At 40.3% G+C, this 23,176-nt stretch overlaps 1 protein-coding gene across 3 annotated transcripts in view; it reads left to right on the forward strand.

Moving 5' to 3' along the window:
• Window positions 1–23,176, forward strand: part of LOC311116996 (F-box/LRR-repeat protein 15-like) — a 60,731-nt gene that overhangs the window by 2,284 nt on the left and 35,271 nt on the right. The window contains exons 4-6 of one of the 3 annotated variants that reach the window (XR_014611535.1): window positions 3,238–3,385; window positions 3,669–4,403; window positions 4,605–8,052. Coding sequence is in view for 2 of the 3 variants with exons in the window: in XM_084192005.1 (XP_084048131.1) it covers window positions 3,238–3,385; window positions 3,669–3,710 (190 nt within the window). In the remaining variant the exon portion in view is untranslated. Of the gene's footprint in view, window positions 1–3,237; window positions 3,386–3,668; window positions 4,404–4,604; window positions 8,053–23,176 lie in introns of those variants that run through there. The other 2 variants (XM_084192005.1, XM_084192006.1) reach the window with 2 other exon arrangements.

Raw genomic sequence — 23,176 nt, forward strand, 5'->3', positions numbered from 1 at the left:
GGTTCATATACTAGTCAGGTTCAGATACTTGTCAGGTTCATATACTAGTCAGGTTCATATACTAGTCAGGTTCTAGTCAGGTTTATATAATAGTCAGGTTCAGATACTAGTCAGGTTCAGATACTAGTCAGGTTCTAGTCAGGTTCATATACTAGTCAGGTTTATATACTAGTCAGGTTCTAGTCAGGTTTATATACTAGTCAGGTTAAGATACTTGTCAGGTTCATATACTAGTCAGGTTCAGATACTTGTCAGGTTCATATACTAGTCAGGTTCTAGTCAGGTTTATATACTAGTCAGGTTCATATACTAGTCAGGTTCATATACTAGTCATGTTTATATACTAGTCAGGTTCATATACTAGTCAGGTTTATATACTAGTCAGGTTCTAGTCAGGTTTATATACTAGTCAGGTTCAGATACTAGTCAGGTTCATATACTAGTCAGGTTCATATACTAGTCAGGTTTATATACTAGTCAGGTTCTAGTCAGGTTTATATACTAGTCAGGTTCATATACTAGTCAGGTTCAGATACTAGTCAGGTTCAGATACTAGTCAGGTTCATATACTAGTCAGGTTCATATACTAGTCAGGTTCATATACTAGTCAGGTTCAGATACTAGTCAGGTTCATATACTAGTCAGGTTCAGATACTAGTCAGGTTCTAGTCAGGTTCATATACTAGTCAGGTTCAGATACTTGTCAGGTTCATATACTAGTCAGGTTCATATACTAGTCAGGTTCTAGTCAGGTTTATATACTAGTCAGGTTCAGATACTAGTCAGGTTCTAGTCAGGTTCATATACTAGTCAGGTTTATATACTAGTCAGGTTCTAGTCAGGTTTATATACTAGTCAGGTTTATATACTAGTCAGGTTCAGATACTAGTCAGGTTCAGATACTAGTTAGGTTCTAGTCAGGTTCATATACTAGTCAGGTTTATATACTAGTCAGGTTCTAGTCAGGTTTATATACTAGTCAGGTTCAGATACTAGTCAGGTTCAGATACTTGTCAGGTTCATATACTAGTCAGGTTCTAGTCAGGTTTATATACTAGTCAGGTTCATATACTAGTCAGGTTCATATACTAGTCAGGTTTATATACTAGTCAGGTTCAGATACTAGTCAGGTTCATATACTAGTCAGGTTCAGATACTAGTTAGGTTCATATACTAGTCAGGTTTATATACTAGTCAGGTTTATATACTAGTCAGGTTCATATACTAGTCAGGTTCTAGTCAGGTTCATATACTAGTCAGGTTTATATACTAGTCAGGTTCTAGTCAGGTTTATATACTAGTCAGGTTCAGATACTAGTCAGGTTCTAGTCAGGTTCATATACTAGTCAGGTTTATATACTAGTCAGGTTCTAGTCAGGTTTATATACTAGTCAGGTTCATATACTAGTCAGGTTCAGATACTAGTCAGGTTCTAGTCAGGTTCATATACTAGTCAGGTTCATATACTAGTCAGGTTTATATACTAGTCAGGTTTATATACTAGTCAGGTTCATATACTAGTCAGGTTCTAGTCAGGTTCATATACTAGTCAGGTTTATATACTAGTCAGGTTCTAGTCAGGTTTATATACTAGTCAGGTTCAGATACTAGTCAGGTTCTAGTCAGGTTCATATACTAGTCAGGTTTATATACTAGTCAGGTTCTAGTCAGGTTTATATACTAGTCAGGTTCATATACTAGTCAGGTTCAGATACTAGTCAGGTTCTAGTCAGGTTCATATACTAGTCAGGTTTATATACTAGTCAGGTTCTAGTCAGGTTTATATACTAGTCAGGTTCAGATACTAGTCAGGTTCTAGTCAGGTTCTAGTCAGGTTCATATACTAGTCAGGTTCTAGTCAGGTTCATATACTAGTCAGGTTTATATACTAGTCAGGTTCTAGTCAGGTTTATATACTAGTCAGGTTCAGATACTAGTCAGGTTCTAGTCAGGTTCTAGTCAGGTTCATATACTAGTCAGGTTTATATACTAGTCAGGTTTATATACTAGTCAGGTTTATATACTAGTCAGGTTCATATACTAGTCAGGTTCAGATACTAGTCAGGTTTATATACTAGTCAGGTTCATATACTAGTCAGGTTCATATACTAGTCAGGTTCTAGTCAGGTTCATATACTAGTCAGGTTCATATACTAGTCAGGTTTATATACTAGTTAGGTTTATATACTAGTCAGGTTTATATACTAGTCAGGTTTATATACTAGTCAGGTTTATATACTAGTCAGGTTCATATACTAGTCAGGTTCTAGTCAGGTTCTAGTCAGGTTCATATACTAGTCAGGTTCAGATACTAGTCAGGTTCTAGTCAGGTTCATATACTAGTCAGGTTCAGATACTAGTCAGGTTCTAGTCAGGTTTATATACTAGTCAGGTTCATATACTAGTCAGGTTCATATACTAGTCAGGTTCATATACTAGTCAGGTTTATATACTAGTCAGGTTTATATACTAGTCAGGTTTATATACTAGTCAGGTTTATATACTAGTCAGGTTTATATACTAGTCAGGTTTATATACTAGTCAGGTTCATATACTAGTCAGGTTCTAGTCAGGTTCATATACTAGTCAGGTTTATATACTAGACAGGCTCATATACTAGTCAGGTTAATATACTAGTCAGGTTAATATACTAGTCAGGTCCCGTGTAGCTCAGTTGGTAGAGCATGGCGTTTGCAATGCCAGGGTTGTGGGTTCGATTCCCACGGGGGTCCAGTATGGTTCATATGCTAGTCAGGTTCATATGCTAGTCAGGTTCATATGCTAGTCAGGTTCATATGCTAGTCAGGTTCATATGCTAGTCAGGTTCATATGCTAGTCAGGTTCATATGCTAGTCAGGTTCATATGCTAGTCAGGTTCATATGCTAGTCAGGTTCATATGCTAGTCAGGTTCATTTTGTCACTGTTATTCTACTGTCATGTTCCACCTGTATGTCTCGCTCTGGGCTGACACTTTTTGGGTGCAAAACCCACAGTGTTTTACTGTGACATGTTTTAGATCTGCAGTGGCACATCCTCAGTGGCACACCTGTAAGAACCATGTTCATGCTGTGTTTGTCCGACTCTGCAGTCCAGGACGGTTGCAGACTATGTCCTGCTCCGGCTTGCTTTGGATGAAGGGGAGTGGCACTCTACTTTGATATTCACTGGTAATCCTGTCCTTACACCTTTTGGTCCTCTGTGTGTGTGTGTGTGTGTGTGTGTGTGCGTGCGCGCAGGACTGTTGCAGAGTACTGCCCCAAGCTGCAGTCTCTGAAGGTGAACCACTGTCACAACGTGACTGAGTCCAGTCTGGACCCCCTGCGGAAGAGGAATGTAGAGATTGATGTGGAGCCACCACTACAGAGGGCCCTTGTGCTGCTGCAGGTATGAGGGCGGAGGACACGCTCATGTACAATTATTACTGTCATTTAGAAAATCACAATTAGTGTATAATAATAATAATAATCACATATCACCCACACAGTTTTACCACTTGGAAGAACATCCGGTACCCTATACATTTAATGTGAATGGCTGAACACACGCGTTGTCTTGTATTGTTTCACTGAGGCATTGATAAAAGCAATTGTACTGCAAGGACCATACAAACCAAAAAGTCAGTCTGAAATATGTATTGTTGTCTGTCTATCCCTTGGTGCTACTGCAGGATGTGGTGGGGTTCGCTCCCTTCATCAACCTCCAGATCTAGGCTAAGGAACATCTGTATTCCTCCATCCAACAGACTGGAGACAGGTAGGCTAGCTAGGCTAAGGAACATCTGTATTCCTCCATCCAACAGACTGGAAACAGGTAGGCTAGCTAGGCTAACGAACATCTGTATTCCTCCATCCAACAGACTGGAAACAGGTAGGCTAGCTAGGCTAACGAACATCTGTATTCCTCCATCCAACAGACTGGAAACGGGTAAGCTAGCTAGCTAGCGCTTCTCCGAAATATTTGAAGCTTTTTGATCTAAATAGCTGTTAATTTTGCAAGTGTGTGCCTATGTATTCATGCAGTATAAATGTTATGTAACTACACATTTCCTGAAGTGTGCACTCGTTCACTTCTCCCTACCTCATCCCCATATTGTTATTTATTTTGCTAATTTGCACCCCAGTATCTCTATTTGCACATCATCTCTTGCACATCTATCATTCCAGTGTTAATACTAATTGTAATTATTTTGCACTATAGCCTATTTATTGCCTTACCTCCATAACTTGCTACATTTGCACACACTGTATATATATTTTCTGTTGTATTTTTTGACTTTATGTTTTGTTTTACCCCATATGTAACTCTGTGTTGTTGTTTTTATCGCACTGCTTTGCTTTATCTTGGCCAGGTCGCAGTTGTAAATGAGAACTTGTTCTCAACTGGTTTACCTGGTTAAATAAAGGTGAAATAAAAATAAAATATAAATAAATATAAATATATTTAAAAGTATTGGGATAGGTATAGGTATGTGCTAGACAGAGTTTCCACAATATGTATTATACCAGTAAATACAGTGCATGCTTAGGGAGAAAGGATAGATTATTGGACACTATTGTAATGTTCTGCAGTCTATGTAACCAGCTTTATTGTTTTCATCTTGCAGGTTTTCCTCCACTAGGAGAATGACCTGTTTTCAATTGAAACACACCCTGTGTGCTGGGACATCAATTAAAGCAATGCAAGGACAAGCAGTTAACGGATGTATATGGGAAATATATTGTGGAACTTGTCTCTAATTTATTCCAGCGGTAGGCCTATCGTAGTCTGGTTGTCAGTCTGTTTAGCTAACAGTTGACAGCTCTCTGACTTGCTGGAGGACCCAGTGTTACACCTCCTCACAGTAATATTTTGGGTTCAAGTCTGTTTAGCTAACATTCCATTACTTGTACTCCATGTCATGTGCCACGGAGTACAAAAGAGTGGAATGTTAGCTATACAGACTTGAACCCAGACTAGGTCTATCATATTCTGGGGAGAAAATATATCTTTTTGAGTTGATGTTGCAGATTATAATTATGCCCTTATGAAAAGACTGAAGGAAGCCATGCACTTTTTTTTAGTAACGCTGTCTAGGAGTCAGAAAGATTCCTGCGGTATTTCTTTGTGTCTTATCACACTCTTAACAACACTAGATGTTCTTGTGATCTATAGCTTTTTAAAAAGGGCCATTCCAACCAAAGGAGAAGACATTGTAACTGTAAGAGCGTGTTGTTGAGTTTTTGTGTGTTTATTGACATGTTACTCTGCTAATTGGATGATACGTACACCGCTAAATGTTTCATTCAGATTAGCAAGGTACACTTTTTTATATTAGGTAGGTAAACGTTTTATAGCGTGTGTTTGCATTGACCTCACATTGACTGAAACTATGCTCTTCTTACAATATCCTTTTTAATGGTAGTTCAGCTGATCAGTTCATGCCCGGCCCGCCATTGTAAAAATATCATGTTATAAAAATCTGGATGCCATGATCTTGGAATCCTCCTTTTTGTCTGTTTTACTTTAGGAAATCTCGTTTTCGATTTGAACGTCTGAAAACATGTAGGCCTAGTTGTAAAACTACATTAGTTCAATAAAGCTTTCTCATACGGAATGCTATGAGGGAGGACACATTTCCGTTGGTTTTTTAATAGTCACATATTACAATCACAGTTCTACATCTTGGAGGAAACATGAGAAGAACATGCAGTGTAAAGTACATTTAATGTGATTGGCTGAACACCCACATTGGTATTGTTTCAATGAGGAGTTTCAGTATTGAAACCTATTTTGAATTGTATATGTAAGGAGGACAAATCCAACCATGGCTATCTGAGAATATCAAATCAAATCACATTTTATTGGTCACATGCGCCGAATACCAAGTACTATCTATAACCTGTGAGCTGTGTTATCTTTGTCTTGCTAGTTATCTTACTACATTATGTCTGCGTGGCAGTTGGGTGGAACAGGACTTCTCTTTGTGTAGCCATAACATTACGACTAGAAGGAATGCTCTCTTCCTGTAACAAACATATGCCAATACATCTGCACGTCGGTGAACTTCAAGTGAAAGGGTTTGAAAAAACGAAGGTGCCGCTGTACTCCTAATTATCCCACAACACTTCACGGCAAATCGAGAAGTGGATATTTTTACTGTCACAATACCCAACCTCCTGACTGTTAATGCAACAGGCTGGGGAGCGGCACAGGGTCAGCATTACAGCCCTACGCTTGTAACAGTTCAGGGGTTAAATGCCTTGCTCAAGGCCACAATGGCAGTAGGGGATGGCACCAGCCCTGTGTCTATTAACTTTTAAATGCTGTGCTTGATTTAGCTTGCCTGGCGCAATGGAATCAATGGAATAGTCCGGAAAGTGCAAACCCCACCCACCCATCTGGCACTCCAGGCAGGCTCAAGCAAACGCTCAAACAACAGGCTGAATGAAATCAACTTGAACTTTAATACTGTTGGTACTATTTCAGCTCTCTGACTTGCTGGAGGACCCAGTGTTACTACACCTCACAGTAATATTTTGGGTTCAAGTCTGTTTAGCTAACATTCCATTACTTGTACTCCATGTCATGTGCCACGGAGTACAAAAGAGTGGAATGTTAGCTGTACAGACTTGAACCCAGACCAGGTCTACCATATTCTGGGGAGAAAATATATCTTTTTGAGTTGATGTTGCAGATTATAATTATGCCCTTATGAAAAGACAGAAGGAAGCCATGCACTTTTTTTAGTAACGCTGTCTAGGAGTCGGAAAGATTCCTGCGGTATTTCTTTGTGTCTTATCACACTCTAACAACACTAGATGTTCTTGTGATCTATAGCTTTTTAAAAAGGGCCATTCCAACCAAAGGAGAAGACATTGTAACTGTAAGAGCGTGTTGTTGAGTTTTTGTGTGTTTATTGACATGTTACTCTGCTAATTGGATGATACATACACCGCTAAATGTTTCATTCAGATTAGCAAGGTACACTTTTTTATATTAGGTAGGTAAACGTTTTATAGCGTGTGTTTGCATTGACCTTACATTGACTGAAACTATGCTCTTCTTACAATATCCTTTTTAATGGTAGTTCAGCTGATCAGTTCATGCCCGGCCCGCCGTTGTAAAAATGTCATGTTATAAAAACCTGGATGCCATGATCTTGGAATCCTCCTTTTTTTCTGTTTACTTTAGGAAATCTCGTTTTCGATTTGAACGTCTGAAAACATGTAGGCCTAGTTGTAAAACTACATTAGTTCAATAAAGCTTTCTCATACGGAATGCTATGAGGGAGGACACATTTCCGTTGGTTTTTCAATAGTCACATATTACAATCACAGTTCTACGTCTTGGAGGAAACGTGAGAAGAACATGCAGTGTAAAGTACATTTAATGTGATTGGCTGAACACCCACATTGGTATTGTTTCAATGAGGAGTTTCAGTATTGAAACCTATTTGAATTGTATATGTAAGGAGGACAATCCAAACATGGCTATCTGAGAATATCAAATCAAATCAAATTTTATTGGTCACATGCGCCGAATACCAAGTACTATCTATAACCTGTGAGCTGTGTTATCTTTGTCTTGCTAGTTATCTTACTACATTATGTCTGCGTGGCAGTTGGGTGGAACAGGACTTCTCTTTGTGTAGCCATAACATTACGACTAGAAGGAATGCTCTCTTCCTGTAACAAACATATGCCAATACATGTGCACGTCGGTGAACTTCAAGTGAAAGGGTTTGAAAAAACGAAGGTGCCGCTGTACTCCTAATTATCCCACAACACTTCACGGCAAATCGAGAAGTGGATATTTTTACTGTCACAATACCCAACCTCCTGACTGTTAATGCAACAGGCTGGGGAGCGGCACAGGGTCAGCATTACAGCCCTACGCTTGTAACAGTTCAGGGGTTAAATGCCTTGCTCAAGGCCACAATGGCAGTAGGGGATGGCACCAGCCCTGTGTCTATTAACTTTTAAATGCTGTGCTTGATTTAGCTTGCCTGGCGCAATGGAATCAATGGAATAGTCCGGAAAGTGCAAACCCCACCCACCCAGCTGGCACTCCAGGCAGGCTCAAGCAAACGCTCAAACAACAGCCTGAATGAAATCAACTTGAACTTTAATACTGTTGGTACTATTTCAGCTCTCTGACTTGCTGGAGGACCCAGTGTTACACCTCACAGTAAATAATATGCCAGTAAATATCTGAAGGCAAATGCACAAACACACAGAGACAGTCCTGAGGTAACCAAATACTGTAAATGAGCAATGTTGTATATTTTGAAGTGTTCTTGTGGGTTAGCTAAGGCTTGATGCCCGAGGAGGCAGAGTAGCATATTATTCTGTTGAGAATAGAATGTTGATGCCTGGACAATGTAAAATTCATGTAGAACTGTATCATTTAAAATGTAGGCTTTCTAAATACATCCGCAAGACGTCTTGCCAATTAACAAACTGTCTAAACTGCATCTTCCCAATGCATAATGTCAGATTAATTTTTTTATTTTTATTTTGAATATTTTAATCATACAATATGCTTGCAGTGAAGCCGCTGAACATCTAAATGACATTCGTCATCTAACAAACTCCCATCCAGAGCGACCCACAGAAGCAACCAGGGTCAACGCCCTGCTCAAGGGCACGTCGACAGATCTCCCATAAGGTCAAAAACGGGGACCCGAACCAGCGACCCATCAGCCACCGGCCCAAGCTCCCAACCGCCAGGCCACCAGCCCTCCAAGATCCCCCCCCCCCACAGTTCCCCAAAAGCTGCCCTCAACCATCCAAGACACAGTTTCCCCCGAGAAATATAAAATAATTCCATTCCCCACCCCCAAGACCCTGTCCCCAAGCCCCCATTCCCCAATGCACCAACAAAATGAACAAAAGAAAAGACAAAGGAAAACAGAAAACAACAACGCAAAAAAACAAAAGTCATCAAGGACAACAACAATCATAACAGCAAGGCCAACTGAATACGTTTGAGTGCATGTATGGCTCTTTTGACGTGTGTATATGTGCGTGTGTGTGTGTCCGTGTATGTGCACGTGTGTGTATTTTAATGAGAGCGTGTGTATATGCATGTGTACAAACACCTGCACGGCATCAGCTTCAGGCAAACAGTGTCATTCAAACATACTTTTTGCATTTCTACGCGCCATATACCTTTCAACTATGCTGTGATGTTCAACATACCATTTGAAAATATCTAATCGAAATAGAATCCACAGATTGCGAGTTGAAGATAAATACTTTTACTAAGAGTATTAGTATATTAGTAATTGGCTGACCCGGTCTCTTCAGATATCCACAAACAATACTATTTCTAGGGTCAATTTTAGATTCATGTTATGCATTTTCAGCCATTCCTGAACCTGAGACCAGAAACAGGCTACCTGAGGGCAGTACCAAAACAAATGGTCTATTGATTCTGTATCCTCACAACAAAATCTGCAGAGCTGCGATGATTGTACGCCCCAAATATTCAACATTTTGTTGCTGGCAAGAATTATGTACAATACTTTTAGCTGAAAAGCACGAAGTCTTTAATCTTGAGTCGTTTTATATATCAATTTGTACACCCTGTACCATGGAATCGGTACATCAAAAATCTCTTCCCAACTATTTTGCAATCTGTATGGCACAGCTGTCAACATCCTGGTCCTCAAATGAAACTGGTAAACGTTCCTATTTATGCTATTTTTATTCCTCCACCAGTTTTGATCCTTTATATTGGGCAGACAGACCAGTTCCCTACCTCCTCCCGCTGCCACCAGCCTCCTCCATTTTTGAGGTAATGCTGTAATCAATTGGTTGTAATCTTGGATTGAGCAGACCTTCCCATACAATTCTGATATCTAAATGAAAGACATAACTACCATTCCAATTTACAATATCATTTAAAAACAAAATACCCTTTTCAAACATATTTTACCATAATACAGGTATTTTATCAACCAGCACATTTGAGTTCAGCCATAATATTTGTTGTAATATTTGTTCCATCTTTTCAGGGGGATGAAATTGAAGTCAGCTCAGCAATGCTTGTTTGAAAAATTGAGATACTTTGAAAAAATGTTTCATTTTCAATTAATCGAAAATGAGACATGGCAATCTGCACAAAGGCAAAATGGCCATTTATAAACAATACATTCGCTTTTCTTAGTAATCTACTTGAGAACCATTTAGGGTTCTGTCACAAGTGTAGAGAGGAGGAGGCAGTCGCAGGTTTAGAACTACTGAATTTATTAAAGTACCATAGCTTAAAGCGGGACGAAACCCACAGTGCAAAATATAAAGTACTCAGGGGAAAAAAGTAGGAGCAGGAAAGAACAAGCAACATAAACAACGACCGACAAAGACAAATGACAGAGGGAGTATATATATATATATATATATACAGTGATAGAGTGGAGAGTTTACGGCAGCTAGAAGGACGGCGTGCGCCCACTCCAGAGCCCGGCCCGTCAGCACTGAAATCACCAAGGCCACCTTGTCCCTCTCGGAGGCCGTCCCGGCATGACGTGCAATGTGGAGGTCACACCGCAGGAGAAACCCCCTACAGTGAGCTGGGGTGCTGTCAAACCGCTCCGGGAGGGGCAGGTGGACGTTGCTGATCGGAACGGGTGATGTAGATTGTGGTGGGGTGGCTGGAACGACCATGAGCAGCTGGGATGGTGGAGGTGTAGCCTGAGTTTGGCGTACGGTCCGGATCACCTCGTCCATGGCAGTCCCGAGGTGCTCCGGGCACGAGTCTTGCTGTAGGAGCTGCAGCGGAGAGGTCGGGATGTCCTGCTGCCTCCTGTTTTCTTGGGTCGGTCATTCTGTCACAAGTGTTGAGAGGAGGAGGCAGTCGCAGCTTTAGAACTACTGAATTTATTAAAGCACCATAGCTTAAAGCGGGACGAAACCCACAGTGCAAAATATAAAGTACTCAGGGGAAATAGTATGAGAGATTCCTCTCAGGAAAACAAGCAACATATACAATGACCGACAAAGACAAATGACAGAGAGAGTATATATACCGTGATAGAGTAGGGATTGGAACCAGGTGTGTGTAATGATGACGAGACAAGTCCGGGGTTGATGAGTGAAGGGCGTTTGCCAGCAGCAGGTTCGGCAGCAGCTAGAAGACCGGAGACGCCGAACGCCTGAGCTGGACAGGAGGGGGAGACAAAGCGAAGGCAGGTTCAAGTAAAACTTTTGGATAAGTGAAGCTTTTAGAGAGAGGTTTACTGCTTTTAGAGTTAATAATCTCAACCCACCCAGTTCATATTCATGATATAGATAGGCACGCTTTATCTTGTCTGGTTTAGCATCACAGATAAAGCTAAATATTTTTTTGCTCATATGATTTGAAAAACAAAATCATCATAAGTAAGTGAGTAAACTGAGATATAACTAAGGAGTTAATCAGGGCATTTTTACCATAAATATATTGGTATTTACCTCTCCATGGTTTCAGGATCTTGTCTATTTTTACTAGTTTTCTAGTGAAATTCATTCTAGAGAGCTCATTTATATATTTTGTGATATGAATATCAAGTATGTCTACTTCACCGTCAGCCCATTTTATAGGTAAACTGCAGGGTCATGTAAAAGTTGTAGTTTTTAAAGATCCAATACGTAATATTGTACATTTATCATAATTAGGTTTTAGTCCAGAGAGTCCAGAAAAGTTATCTAGATCTTCAATGAGACATTGCAGGGATCTAGCTTGAGGACTTAATATAAAACTTGAGTCATCGGCATACATGGACAACTTTGTTTTTAAACTTTGGATTTCTCATCCTCTAATGTTGTTATTGTCGTAGAAATATTTAACTCAAAAGTAGTCGACTCAAAAATATCTCAAGAAACTGGAGCTTGTGAATCCAAAAATTTGACTTTATTGCGTAACAAAGCCGAGCTTGCTCCATGGAACAACTGCTTGCCCTGAACCGGAGCTCTCCTTTTATACAGACACAAATGCATAGTCATGCTTGTACAACATACATAGTTAGTCCTCTCTATGTGAATGAATAACATCTTTCAGTATCACATGTTGGCTACTCACGAGGACTACTTGCGCTTCTCTAAAATGGGGCCTCTGTATCTTATTAGTGGCGTGACTCAAAAAGTTATGTACATACGTACGTTAAAGAACAATCACACTCTGTATTGACTATATTCACTATCCAGACATGCATCTGGAGTACAAAGTATCAATCATGTTCATTCTGTTTTACCTTTATAATTTCATAACACATTATAAAACATATCAATTAATACTTAAACATGGTTTAAACATGTAATCCGTAACCCATTCTCAACCACATACATTTAAGCATTTATCATTTACCATCCTCCCTGGCCCTTGAGATTATGTGCATGTGGCCATGTGTCAGGTCATAAGCACAAACAAATGATAACACTAGTTCCATTGTTACTCCAATCTCCACACAGCCACCACCAGGAGTTGTATCTCCATCACATGTCATTGACATACCCAGACCAGCTGCAGGGAGTTATGAAAAGCACAGAAATGTCTCTGCTCTGTCTTAACCCTTCAACTGGTTCTCAATCCATAAGCATTTAAGGCATATAGGTGTTTCATTCTACAACATATGTACTAGAAAATCATCCATATTATTTGAACTGATTTTAATAGCTAGCATTTCGATGGCCATAACGAATAGATATGGTGACAGTGGACACCCTTGTTTAACTCCTCTTGACAATTCAAAACTCTGAGAAGTAGCCGCTATTTACTATTTTATACCTGGGGTTGCTATACATTACTTTTACCCATTTTATAAGAGAATCACTGAAATCCAGTCTTACTTTATCTAAGGCCTTTTCAAAATCCGCTATAAATACCAGGCCTGGCTTCTTAGATGTTTCATGTTGTTCTATTATTTAAAGTAGTTGTCGTATATTGTCTCCAATGTATCGTCCATGTAAAAAGCTGTCTGATCAGGATGAACAATACCGTGTAAAACCTTTTTAATTCTGAGTGCAATGCATTTCGCTAGTATTTTTGCATCACAACATTGAAGTTTAAGAGGCTTCCAGTTTTTTTTTATTGACTGATTTGACTGATAGACTGATTTGTAATAGACTGTCATAGCCCCCCCAAATTTTTTTTTTTACATTGGTTGTTGACTACATCACTTTTTCACATGGCAGGGTTGCTAAAATTTCTGATATCAAAATGGGGTTGTGTGCCAAAAAAGTTTGGGAAGACCTGGGCTAAACGCATTAGCTACTCTAGGCTTTAATGATGAACTCAATCTAAGACCTGGGATAAATGCAGTAGTTACCCTTAATGATTAACTCAATCTAAGACCTGGGATAAATGCAGTAGTTACCCTTAATGATGAACTCAATCCAATACCTTTTCTCTGACAGTTATTCATTGGGTTTTTTCATTATAATGTTATTCCATGTTAATTCCACATCTATTTATCTTACAGTGCCTTCAGAAAGTATTCACACCCCTTGACTTCTTTGTCATTTTGTTGTGTTATTAAAGCCTTCATTTAAAATGGTAAAACTGAGATTTTCTTTCACTGCCTACACACAATACCCCATAATGTCAAAGTGGAATTATGTTTTTATAAATGTTTACAAATGAATAAAAGCTGAAATGTATTGAGTCAAGAAGAATTCAAACCCTTTGTTATGGCAAGCCTAAATAAGTTCAGGAGTAAACATGTGCTTAACAAGTCACATAAGTTGCATGGACTTACTCTGTGTGTAATAATAGTGTTTAACATGATTTTTGAATGACTACCTCATCTCTGTACCCCACACATACAATTATCTGTTAAGTCCCTCAGTCGAGCAGTGAATTTCGAACACAGATTCAACCACAAACACCAGGGAGGTTTTCCAATGCCTTCAATGAAATGGTAGATAAAAAAAGAAAAAAAGAAAGCAGACATTGAATATCTCTTTGAGCAAGGTGAAGTTATTAAATACACTTTGGATGGTGTATCAATACACCCAGTCACTACAAAGATACAGGCGTCCTTCCGAACTAAAGCTGCCGAAGAGGAAGGAAACTGCTCATGGATTTCACCATGCAGCCAACTGTGACTTTAAAACAGTTACAGAGTTTAATGGCTGTGATAGGAGAAAACTGAGGATGGATCAACAACATTGTAGTTACTCCACAATACTAACCTAATTGACAGAGTGAAAAGAAGGAAGCCTGTACAGAATAAAAATATTCCAAAACATGCATCCTGTTTCCAACAAGGCACTAAAGTAATACTGCAAAACATGTGGTAAAGCAATTAACTTTTTGTCCTGAACACGAGGTGTTATGTTTGGGGCAAATCCAATACAACATGATTGAGCCCCACTCTCCATATGTTCAAGCATGGTGGTGGCTGCATCATGTTATGGGTATGCTTGTAATCATTAAGGACTGGGGAGTTTTTCAGGATAGAAAATAAACAGAATAGAGCTAAGCACAGCCAAAGTCCTAGAGGAAAACCTGGTTCAGTCTACTTTCCACCAGACACTGGGAGATGACTTCACCTTTCAGCTGGACAATAACTTAAAACACAATTATACACTGGAGTTGCTTACCAAGACGACATTGAATGTTCGTGAAATCTGCAAAATCTCTGAAGCTGGAGACTCTTATCTCCCTCACTAACTTTAAGCATCAGTTGTCAGAGCACCTTACCGATCACTGCACCTGTACACAGCCCATCTGAAATTAGCCCACCCAACTACCTCATCCCCATATTGTTATTTATTTTGCTCATTTGCACCCCAGTATCTCTATTTGCACATCATCTCTTGCACATCTATCATTGCAGTGTTAATACTAAATTGTAATCATTTTGCACTATGGCCTATTTATTGCCTTACCTCCATAACTTGCTACATTTGCACACACTGTATATATATTTTCTGTTGTATTTTTAACATTATGTTTTGTTTACCCCATATGTAGCTCTGTGTTGTTGTTTTTATCGCACTGCTTTGCTTTATCTTGGCCAGGTCGCAGTTGTAAATGAGAACTTGTTCTTAACTGGCTTACCTGGTTAAATAAAGGTGAAAAAAAATCCTAGAGGAAAACCTGGTTCACTTTCCACCAGACACTGGGAGATGACTTCACCTTTCAGCTGGACAATAACTTAAAACACAATTATTCACTGGAGTTGCTTACCAACACGACATTTAATGTTTGTGAGGGGCCTAGTTACAGTTTTGACTTTAATTGGCTTGAAATTCTATGGCAAGACTTGAAAATGTCTGTATAGCATTGATCAACAACCGTCTTGACAAAGCTTGATGAACTTTAAAAAGAATAATGGGCAAATGTCGTACAATCCAGGTGTGCAAAACTCTTAAAGACTTACCCAGAAAGACCCACAGCTGTAATCCCTGCCAAAGGTGATTCTAACATGTATCGACTTAGGAATGGGAATACTTACAGTGGGGAGAACAAGTATTTGATACACTGCCGATTTTGCAGGTTTTCCTACTTAGAAAGCATGTAGAGGTCTGTAATTTTGATCATAGGTACACTTCAACTGTGAGAGACGGAATCTAAAACAAAAATCCAGAAAATCACATTGTATGCTTTTTAAGTAATTAATTTGCATTTTATTGCATGACATAAGTATTTGATACATCAGAAAAGCAGAACTTAATATTTGGTACAGAAACCTTTGTTTGCAATTACAGAGATCATACGTTTCCTGTAGGTCTTGACCAGGTTTGCACTCACTGCAGCAGGGATTTTGGCCCACTCCTCCATACAGACCTTCTCCAGATCCTTCAGGTTTCGGGGCTGTCGCTGGACAATACAGACTTTCAGCTCCCTCCAAAGATTTTCTATTGGGTTCAGGTCTGGAGACTGGCTAGGCCACTCCAGGACCTTGAGATGCTTCTTACGGAGCCACTCCTTAGTTGCCCTGGCTGTGTGTTTCGGGTTGTCATGCTGGAAGACCCAGCCACAACCCATCTTCAATGCTCTTACTGAGGGAAGGAGGTTGTTGGCCAAGATCTCGCGATACATGGCCCCATCCATCCTCCCCTCAATACGGTGCAGTCGTCCTGTCCCCTTTGCAGAAAAGCATCCCCAAAGAATGATGTTTCCACCTCCATGCTTCACGGTTGGGATGGTGTTCCTGGGGTTGTACTCATCCTTCTTCTTCCTCCAAACACAGCGAGTGGAGTTTAGACCAAAAAGCTCTATTTTTGGCTCATCAGACCACATGACCTTCTCCCATTCCTCCTCTGGATCATCCAGATGGTCATTGGCAAACTTCAGATGAGCCTGGACATGCACTGGCTTGAGCAGGGGGACCTTGCGTGCGCTGCAGGATTTTAATCCATGACGGCGTAGTGTGTTACTAATGGTTTTCTTTGAGACTGTGGTCCCAGCTCTCTTCAGGTCATTGACCAGGTCCTGCCGTGTAGTTCTGGGCTGATCCCTCACCTTCCTCATGATCATTGATGCCCCACGAGGTGAGATCTTGCATGGAGCCCCAGACCCAGGGTGATTGACCGTCATCTTGAACTTCTTCCATTTTCTAATAATTGCGCCAACAGTTGTTGCCTTCTCACCAAGCTGCTTGCCTATTGTCCTGTAGCCCATCCCAGCCTTGTGCAGGTCTACAATTTTATCCCTGATGTCCTTACACAGCTCTCTGGTCTTGGCCATTGTGGAGAGGTTGGAGTCTGTTTGATTGAGTGTGTGGACAGGTGTCTTTTATACAGGTAATGAGTTCAAACAGGTGCAGTTAATACAGGTAATGAGTGGAGAACAGGAGGGCTTCTTAAAGAAAAACTAACAGGTCTGTGAGAGCCGGAATTCTTACTGGTTGGTAGGTGATCAAATACTTATGTCACGCAATTAAAAATCATATAATGTGATTTTCTGGATTTTTGTTTTAGATTCCGTCTCTCACAGTTGAAGTGTATCTATGATAACAATTACAGACCTCTACATGCTTTGTAAGTAGGAAAACCTGCAAAATTGGCAGTGTATCAAATACTTGTTCTCCCCACTGTATGTACAGTTGAAGTCGGAAGTTTACATACACTTTGTTATTAAAACTCGTTTTTCAACCACTCCACACATTTCTTGTTAACAAACTATAGTTTTGGCAAGTCGGTTAAGACATCTACTTTGTGCATGACACAAGTACTTTTTCTAACAAGTGTTTACAGACAGATTATTTCACATATAATTCACTGTATCACAATTCCAGTGGTCAGAAGTTTATGTACAGTAAGTTGACTGTGCCTTTAAACAGCTTGGAAAATTCCAGAAAATGATGTTAAGGCTTTAGAAGCTTCTGATAGGCTAATTGACATAATTTTAGTCAATTGGAGGTGTACCTGTGGATGTATTTCAAGGCCTACCTTCAAACTCAGTGCCTCTTTGCTTGACATCATGGGACATTTCCAAACGCCTGAAGGTACCACGTTCATCTGTACAAACAATAGAACGCAAGTATAAACACCATGGGACCATGCAGCTGTCATACTGCTCAGGAAGGAGACACATTCTGTCTCCTAGAGATGAACGTACTTTGGTGCGAAAAGTAAAAATCTATCCCAGAACAACAGCAAAGGACCTTGTGAAGATGCTGGAGGAAGCAGGTAAAAAAGTATCTATATCCACAGTAAAACGAGTCCTTAATCGACATAACCTGAAAGGCCGCTCAGCAAGGAAGAAGCCACTGCTCCATAACCTCCATAAAAAAGCCAGACTACGGTTTGCAACTGCACATGGGGACAAAGATTGTACTTTTTGGAGAAATGTCCTCTGGTCTGATGAAACAAAAATAGAACTGTTTGGCCATAATGACCATCGTTATGTTTGGAGGAAAAAGGGGGTTGCTTGCAAGCCGAAGAAAACCATCCCAACCGTGAAGCACGGGGGTGGCAGCATCATGCTGTGGGGGTGCTTTGCTGCAGGAGGGACTGGTGCACTTCACAAAATAGATGGCATCATGAGGAAGGAAGATTATGTGGATATATTGAAGCAACATCTCAAGACATCAGTCAGGAAGTTAAAGCTTGGTCGCAAATGGGTCTTCAAATTGGCAATGACCCCAAGCATACTTCCAAAGTTGTGGCAAAATGGCTTAAGGACAACAAAGTCAAGGTATTGGAGTGGACATCACGAAGCCCTGACCTCAATCCTATAGAAAATTTGCGAGCAGAACTGAAGAAGAGTGTGCGAGCAAGGAGGCCTACAAACCTGACTCAGTTACACCAGCTCTGTCAGGAGGAATGGGCCAAAATTCACCCAACGTATTGTGGGAAGCTTGTGGTAGGCTACCCGAAACGTTTGACCCAAGTTAAACAATTTAAAGGCAATGCTACCAAATACTAACTGAGTGTACGTAAACTTCTGACCCACTGGGAATGTGATGAAATAAATAAAAGCTGAAATAAATCATTCTCTCTACTATTATTCTGACATTTCACATTCTTAAAATAAAGTGGTGATCCTAACAGGGAATGTTTACTAGGATTAAATGTCAGGAATTGTGAAAAACTGAGTTTAAATGTATTTGGCTAAGGTGTATCTAAACTTGCGACTTCAACTGTATATAACACATTCTTTTTTAATTCTATGTCCAGTAAGAGTTAGATCTGAAGTATGATTCAGCTTTCTACCTGGCCTAGAGCTTGTTCTCTTCCAAGATCTGCCAATATTATGAGTTCCTTGTAAGCCAAACATGGTAGGCCTGAAACGACAGTTACACCTGACCTGGTGCTACAAGCCAGAACAAGCCTGTTTTAAACGTGTTGTTTTGCATATCGATGTGGATTCATCTGGATCATAACAGGCTCATAGTGTTGTGGTCTTTAACGTGATGACAGAGGCTGTGGTCATAGAGCCTTGTGGTCTTAAGAGGCCCATTAAACAGTATGCTGGGAACATGGTCAATTAAATACAGTTGTGACGTTAACTCAGTTATTTAATTATCACTTTGTTCATCTTACCAGGTTGGTGGGACATCAATTAAGCAGTGCAAGGACAAGCAGAAACGGATGTATATGCGAAATATATTGTGGAACTTCTCTCTAATTTATTCCAGTGGTAGGCCTATCATAGTCTGGTTGTCAGTCTGTTTAGCTAACAGTTGACAGCTCTCTGACTTGCTGGAGGACCCAGTGTTACACCGCCTCACAGTAATATTATGCCAGTAAATATCTGAAGGCAAATGCACAAACACAAAGAGACAGTCCTGAGGTAACCAAATACTGTATATGAGCAATGTTGCATATTTTGAAGTATTCTTGTGGGTTAGCTAAAGCTTAATGCCTGAGGAGGCAGAGTAGCATATTATTCTGTTGAGAATAGAATGTTGATGCCTGGACAATGTAGAAACCATGTAGAACTGTATCATTTAAAATGGAGGCTTTCTAAATACATCTGCAAGACGTCTTGCCAATTAACAAACGATGTCTATTTTAAATCCACAATGAAAGAGAGGTTGAACAGGCTAGTAATAGGGGTTGCTAAATTGTCTAGCCCAGCTGATTTGTAGGGGTCCAGATTTAGCAGCTCTTTCAGGACATCAGCTATCTGAATTTGGGTGAAGGAGAAGCGGGGGGGCATGGGCAAGTTGCAGCGGAGGGTGCAGAGCTGGTGGCCGGGGTAGTGGTAGCCAGGTGGAAAGCATGGGCAGCTGTAGCAAAATGCTTATTGAAATTCTCCATTATCGTAGATTTATCGGTGGTGACAGTGTTTCCTAGCCTCAGTGCAGTGGGTAGCTGGGAGGAGGTGTTCTTATTCTCCATGGACTTTACAGTGTCCCAAAACCTTTTGGAGTTAGTGCTACAGGATGCAAATTTCAGTTTGAAAAAAGCTAGCCTTTGCTTTCCTAACTGATTGTGTATATTGGTTCCTGACTTCCCTGAAAAGTTGCATATCGCGGTGGCTGTTCGATGCTAATGCAGTACGCCACAGGATGTTTTTGTGCTGGTCAAGGCCAGTCAAGTTTGGGGTGAACCAGGGGCTATATCTGTTCTTAGTTCAGATTTTTTGAATGGGGCATGCTTATTTAAGATGGAGAGGAAAGCACTTTTGAAGAACATCCAGGCATCCTCTACTGACGGAATGAGGTCAATATCCATCCAGGATACCCGGGTCAGGTCAATTAGAAAGGCCTGCTCGCTGAAGTGTTTTAGGGAGCGTTTGACAGTGTATCCTGTAGCTCAGTTGGTAGAGCATGGCGCTTGCAACGCCAGGGTTGTGGGTTCGATTCCCACGGGGGGCCAGTATGAAAAATGTATGCACTCACTAACTGTAAGTTGCTCTGGATAACAGCGTCTGCTAAATGACTAAAATGTAAATGTATCCAGGTCTACATTTAATTTGGTCAGGAAGGATGCTTCTTGGTAAATGGTCTTATTGCAAATTGTCTAAATATATATATATATATATACTGTATACATTACCGTTCAAAAGTTTGGTGTCACATAGAAATGTCCTTGTTTTTTAAAGAAAAGCAATTATTTTGTCCATTAAAATAACATCAAATTGATCAGAAATACAGTGTAGACATTGTTAATGTTGTAAATGGCTATTGTAGTGCACAACTGAGAAAGAGGACAAATACATTAGAGTGTCTAGTTTGAGAAACAGGCGCCTCACAGGTCCTCAACTGGCAGCTTCATTAAATAGTACCCGCAAAACACCAGTCTCAACGTCAACAGTGAAGAGGCGACTCCGGGATGCTGACCTTCTAGGCAGAGTTGCAAAGAAAAAGCCATATCTCAGACTGCCCATCTTAATCTTTTCTTTTTATTGGCCAGTCTGAGATATGGCTTTTTCTTTGCAACTCTGCCTAGAAGTTCAGCATCCCGGAGTTGCCTCTTCACTGTTGTGAGGGATAAAGTTCACATGTATTTGTCCTCTTGCTCAGTTGTGTACCGGGGCCTCCCACTCCTCTTTCTATTCTGGTTAGAGCCAGTTTGCGCTGTTCTGTGAAGGGAGTAGTACACAGCGTTGTACGAGATGTTCAGTTTCTTGGCAATTTCTCGCATAGAATAGCCTTCATTTCTCAGAACAAGAATAGACTGACGAGTTTCAGAAGAAAGTTATTTGTTTCTGGCCATTTCAAGCCTGTAATCGAAGCCACAATTGCTGATGCTCCAGAATCTGAACTAGTCTCAAGAAGGCCAGTTGTATTGCTTCTTTAATCAGCACAACATTTTTCAGCTGTGCTAGCATAATTGCAAAAGGGTTTTCTAATGATCAATTAGCCTTTTAAAATTATGAACTTGGATTAGCAAACACAACGTGCCATTGGAACACAGGACTGATGGTTGCTGATAATGGGCCTCTGTACGCCTATGTAGATATTCCATTAAAAATCAGCCGTTTCCAGCTACAATAGCCATTTACAACATTAACAATGTCTACAGTGTATTTTTGATCTATTTGATGTTATTTTAATGGACAAAAATAATAATTTTCTTTCGAAAACAAGGACATTTCTAAGTGACCCCAAACTTTTGAACGGTAGTGTATATATAACACATATTTTTTTCATTCTATGTCCAGTAAGAGTTAGATCTGAAGTATGATTCAGCTTTCTACCTGGCCCAGAGCTTGTTCTCTTCCAAGATCTGCCAATATTATGAGTTCCTTGTAAGCCAAACATGGTAGGCCTGAAACGACAGTTACACCTGACCTGGTGCTACAGGCCAGAACAAGCCTGTTTTACGTGTTGTTTTGCATATCGATGTGGATTCATCTGGATCATAACAGGCTCATAGTGTTGTGGTCTTTAACGTGATGACAGAGGCTGTGGTCATAGAGCCTTGTGGTCTTCAGAGGCCCATTATACAGTATGCTGTGAACATGGTCAATTAAAGACAGTTGTGACGTTAACTAATTTATTTAATGATCACTTTGTTCATCTTACCAGGTTGGTGGTTTACTGGGAACTAATGAATGATATAGTCTTATATTGGTTTATCTTGTCAGAGAACACGCTGCAGGCCTGACATAACAGTTACACAAGGTTGTCTGGGCCAGAACACGCTGCAGGACAGGTATTGAATTTGCATCATACTTCAGATCCCCCTTCTACCGGATATCGGCAAATTAAACTTAATTATTTCCTACACTCTAAAAAGAAAAGGTTCCAGGAGTATCCTTTAGGGGTTCTTCAAATTGAAACTGTGGGGGGATCCCCTATAAGTTCTTCAAAGAACCCCTTTTATTGGATCCTCGAAGAACCTTTTGAATAACCTTTAGGGGAATTTTTTTGAACTACCCCCCCTTCCCCTATTATAATTATAATAATTATTTTTACAAATAATAATATGCATAACAATAACACAACATTTTAGTTGTCAGTGTTTATTATGATTTTAGTGGCAAAGCAGAATAAACAAATCTAAATATGAGGTAAACTCCCAGCAGAGCCCCAAGTCCAATGGGTACAGTGGGGAGAACAAGTATTTGATACACTGCCGATTTTGCAGGTTTTCCTACTTACAAAGCATGTAGAGGTCTGTAATTTTTATCATAGGTACACTTCAACTGTGAGAGACGGAATCTAAAACAAAAATCCAGAAAATCACATTGTATGATTTTTAAGTAATTCATTTGCTTTTTATTGCATTACATAAGTATTTGATACATCAGAAAAGCAGAACTTAATATTTGGTGCAGAAACCTTTGTTTGCAATTACAGAGATCATACGTTTCCTGTAGGTCTTGACCAGGTTTGCACACACTGCAGCAGGGATTTTGGCCCACTCCTCCATACCGACCTTCTCCAGATCCTTCAGGTTTCGGGGCTGTCGCTGGGCAATACGGACTTTCAGCTCCCTCCAAAGATTTTCTATTGGGTTCAGGTCTGGAGACTGGCTAGGCCACTCCAGGACCTTGAGATGCTTCTTACGGAGCCACTCCTTAGTTGCCCTGGCTGTGTGTTTCGGGTCGTTGTCATGCTGGAAGACCCAGCCACGACCCATCTTCAATGCTCTTACTGAGGGAAGGAGGTTGTTGGCCAAGATCTCGCGATACATGGCCCCTTCCATCCTCCCCTCAATACGGTGCAGTCGTCCTGTCCCCTTTGCAGAAAAGCATCCCCAAAGAATGATTTTTCCACCTCCATGCTTCACGGTTGGAATGGTGTTCTTGGGGTTGTTCTCATCCTTCTTCTTCCTCCAAACACGGCGAGTGGAGTTTAGACCAAAAAGC

This window comes from Coregonus lavaretus (assembly GCF_964263955.1).
Source record: "Coregonus lavaretus genome assembly, contig: HAP1_SCAFFOLD_349, whole genome shotgun sequence".
Taxonomy (NCBI): Eukaryota; Metazoa; Chordata; class Actinopteri; order Salmoniformes; family Salmonidae; genus Coregonus; species Coregonus lavaretus.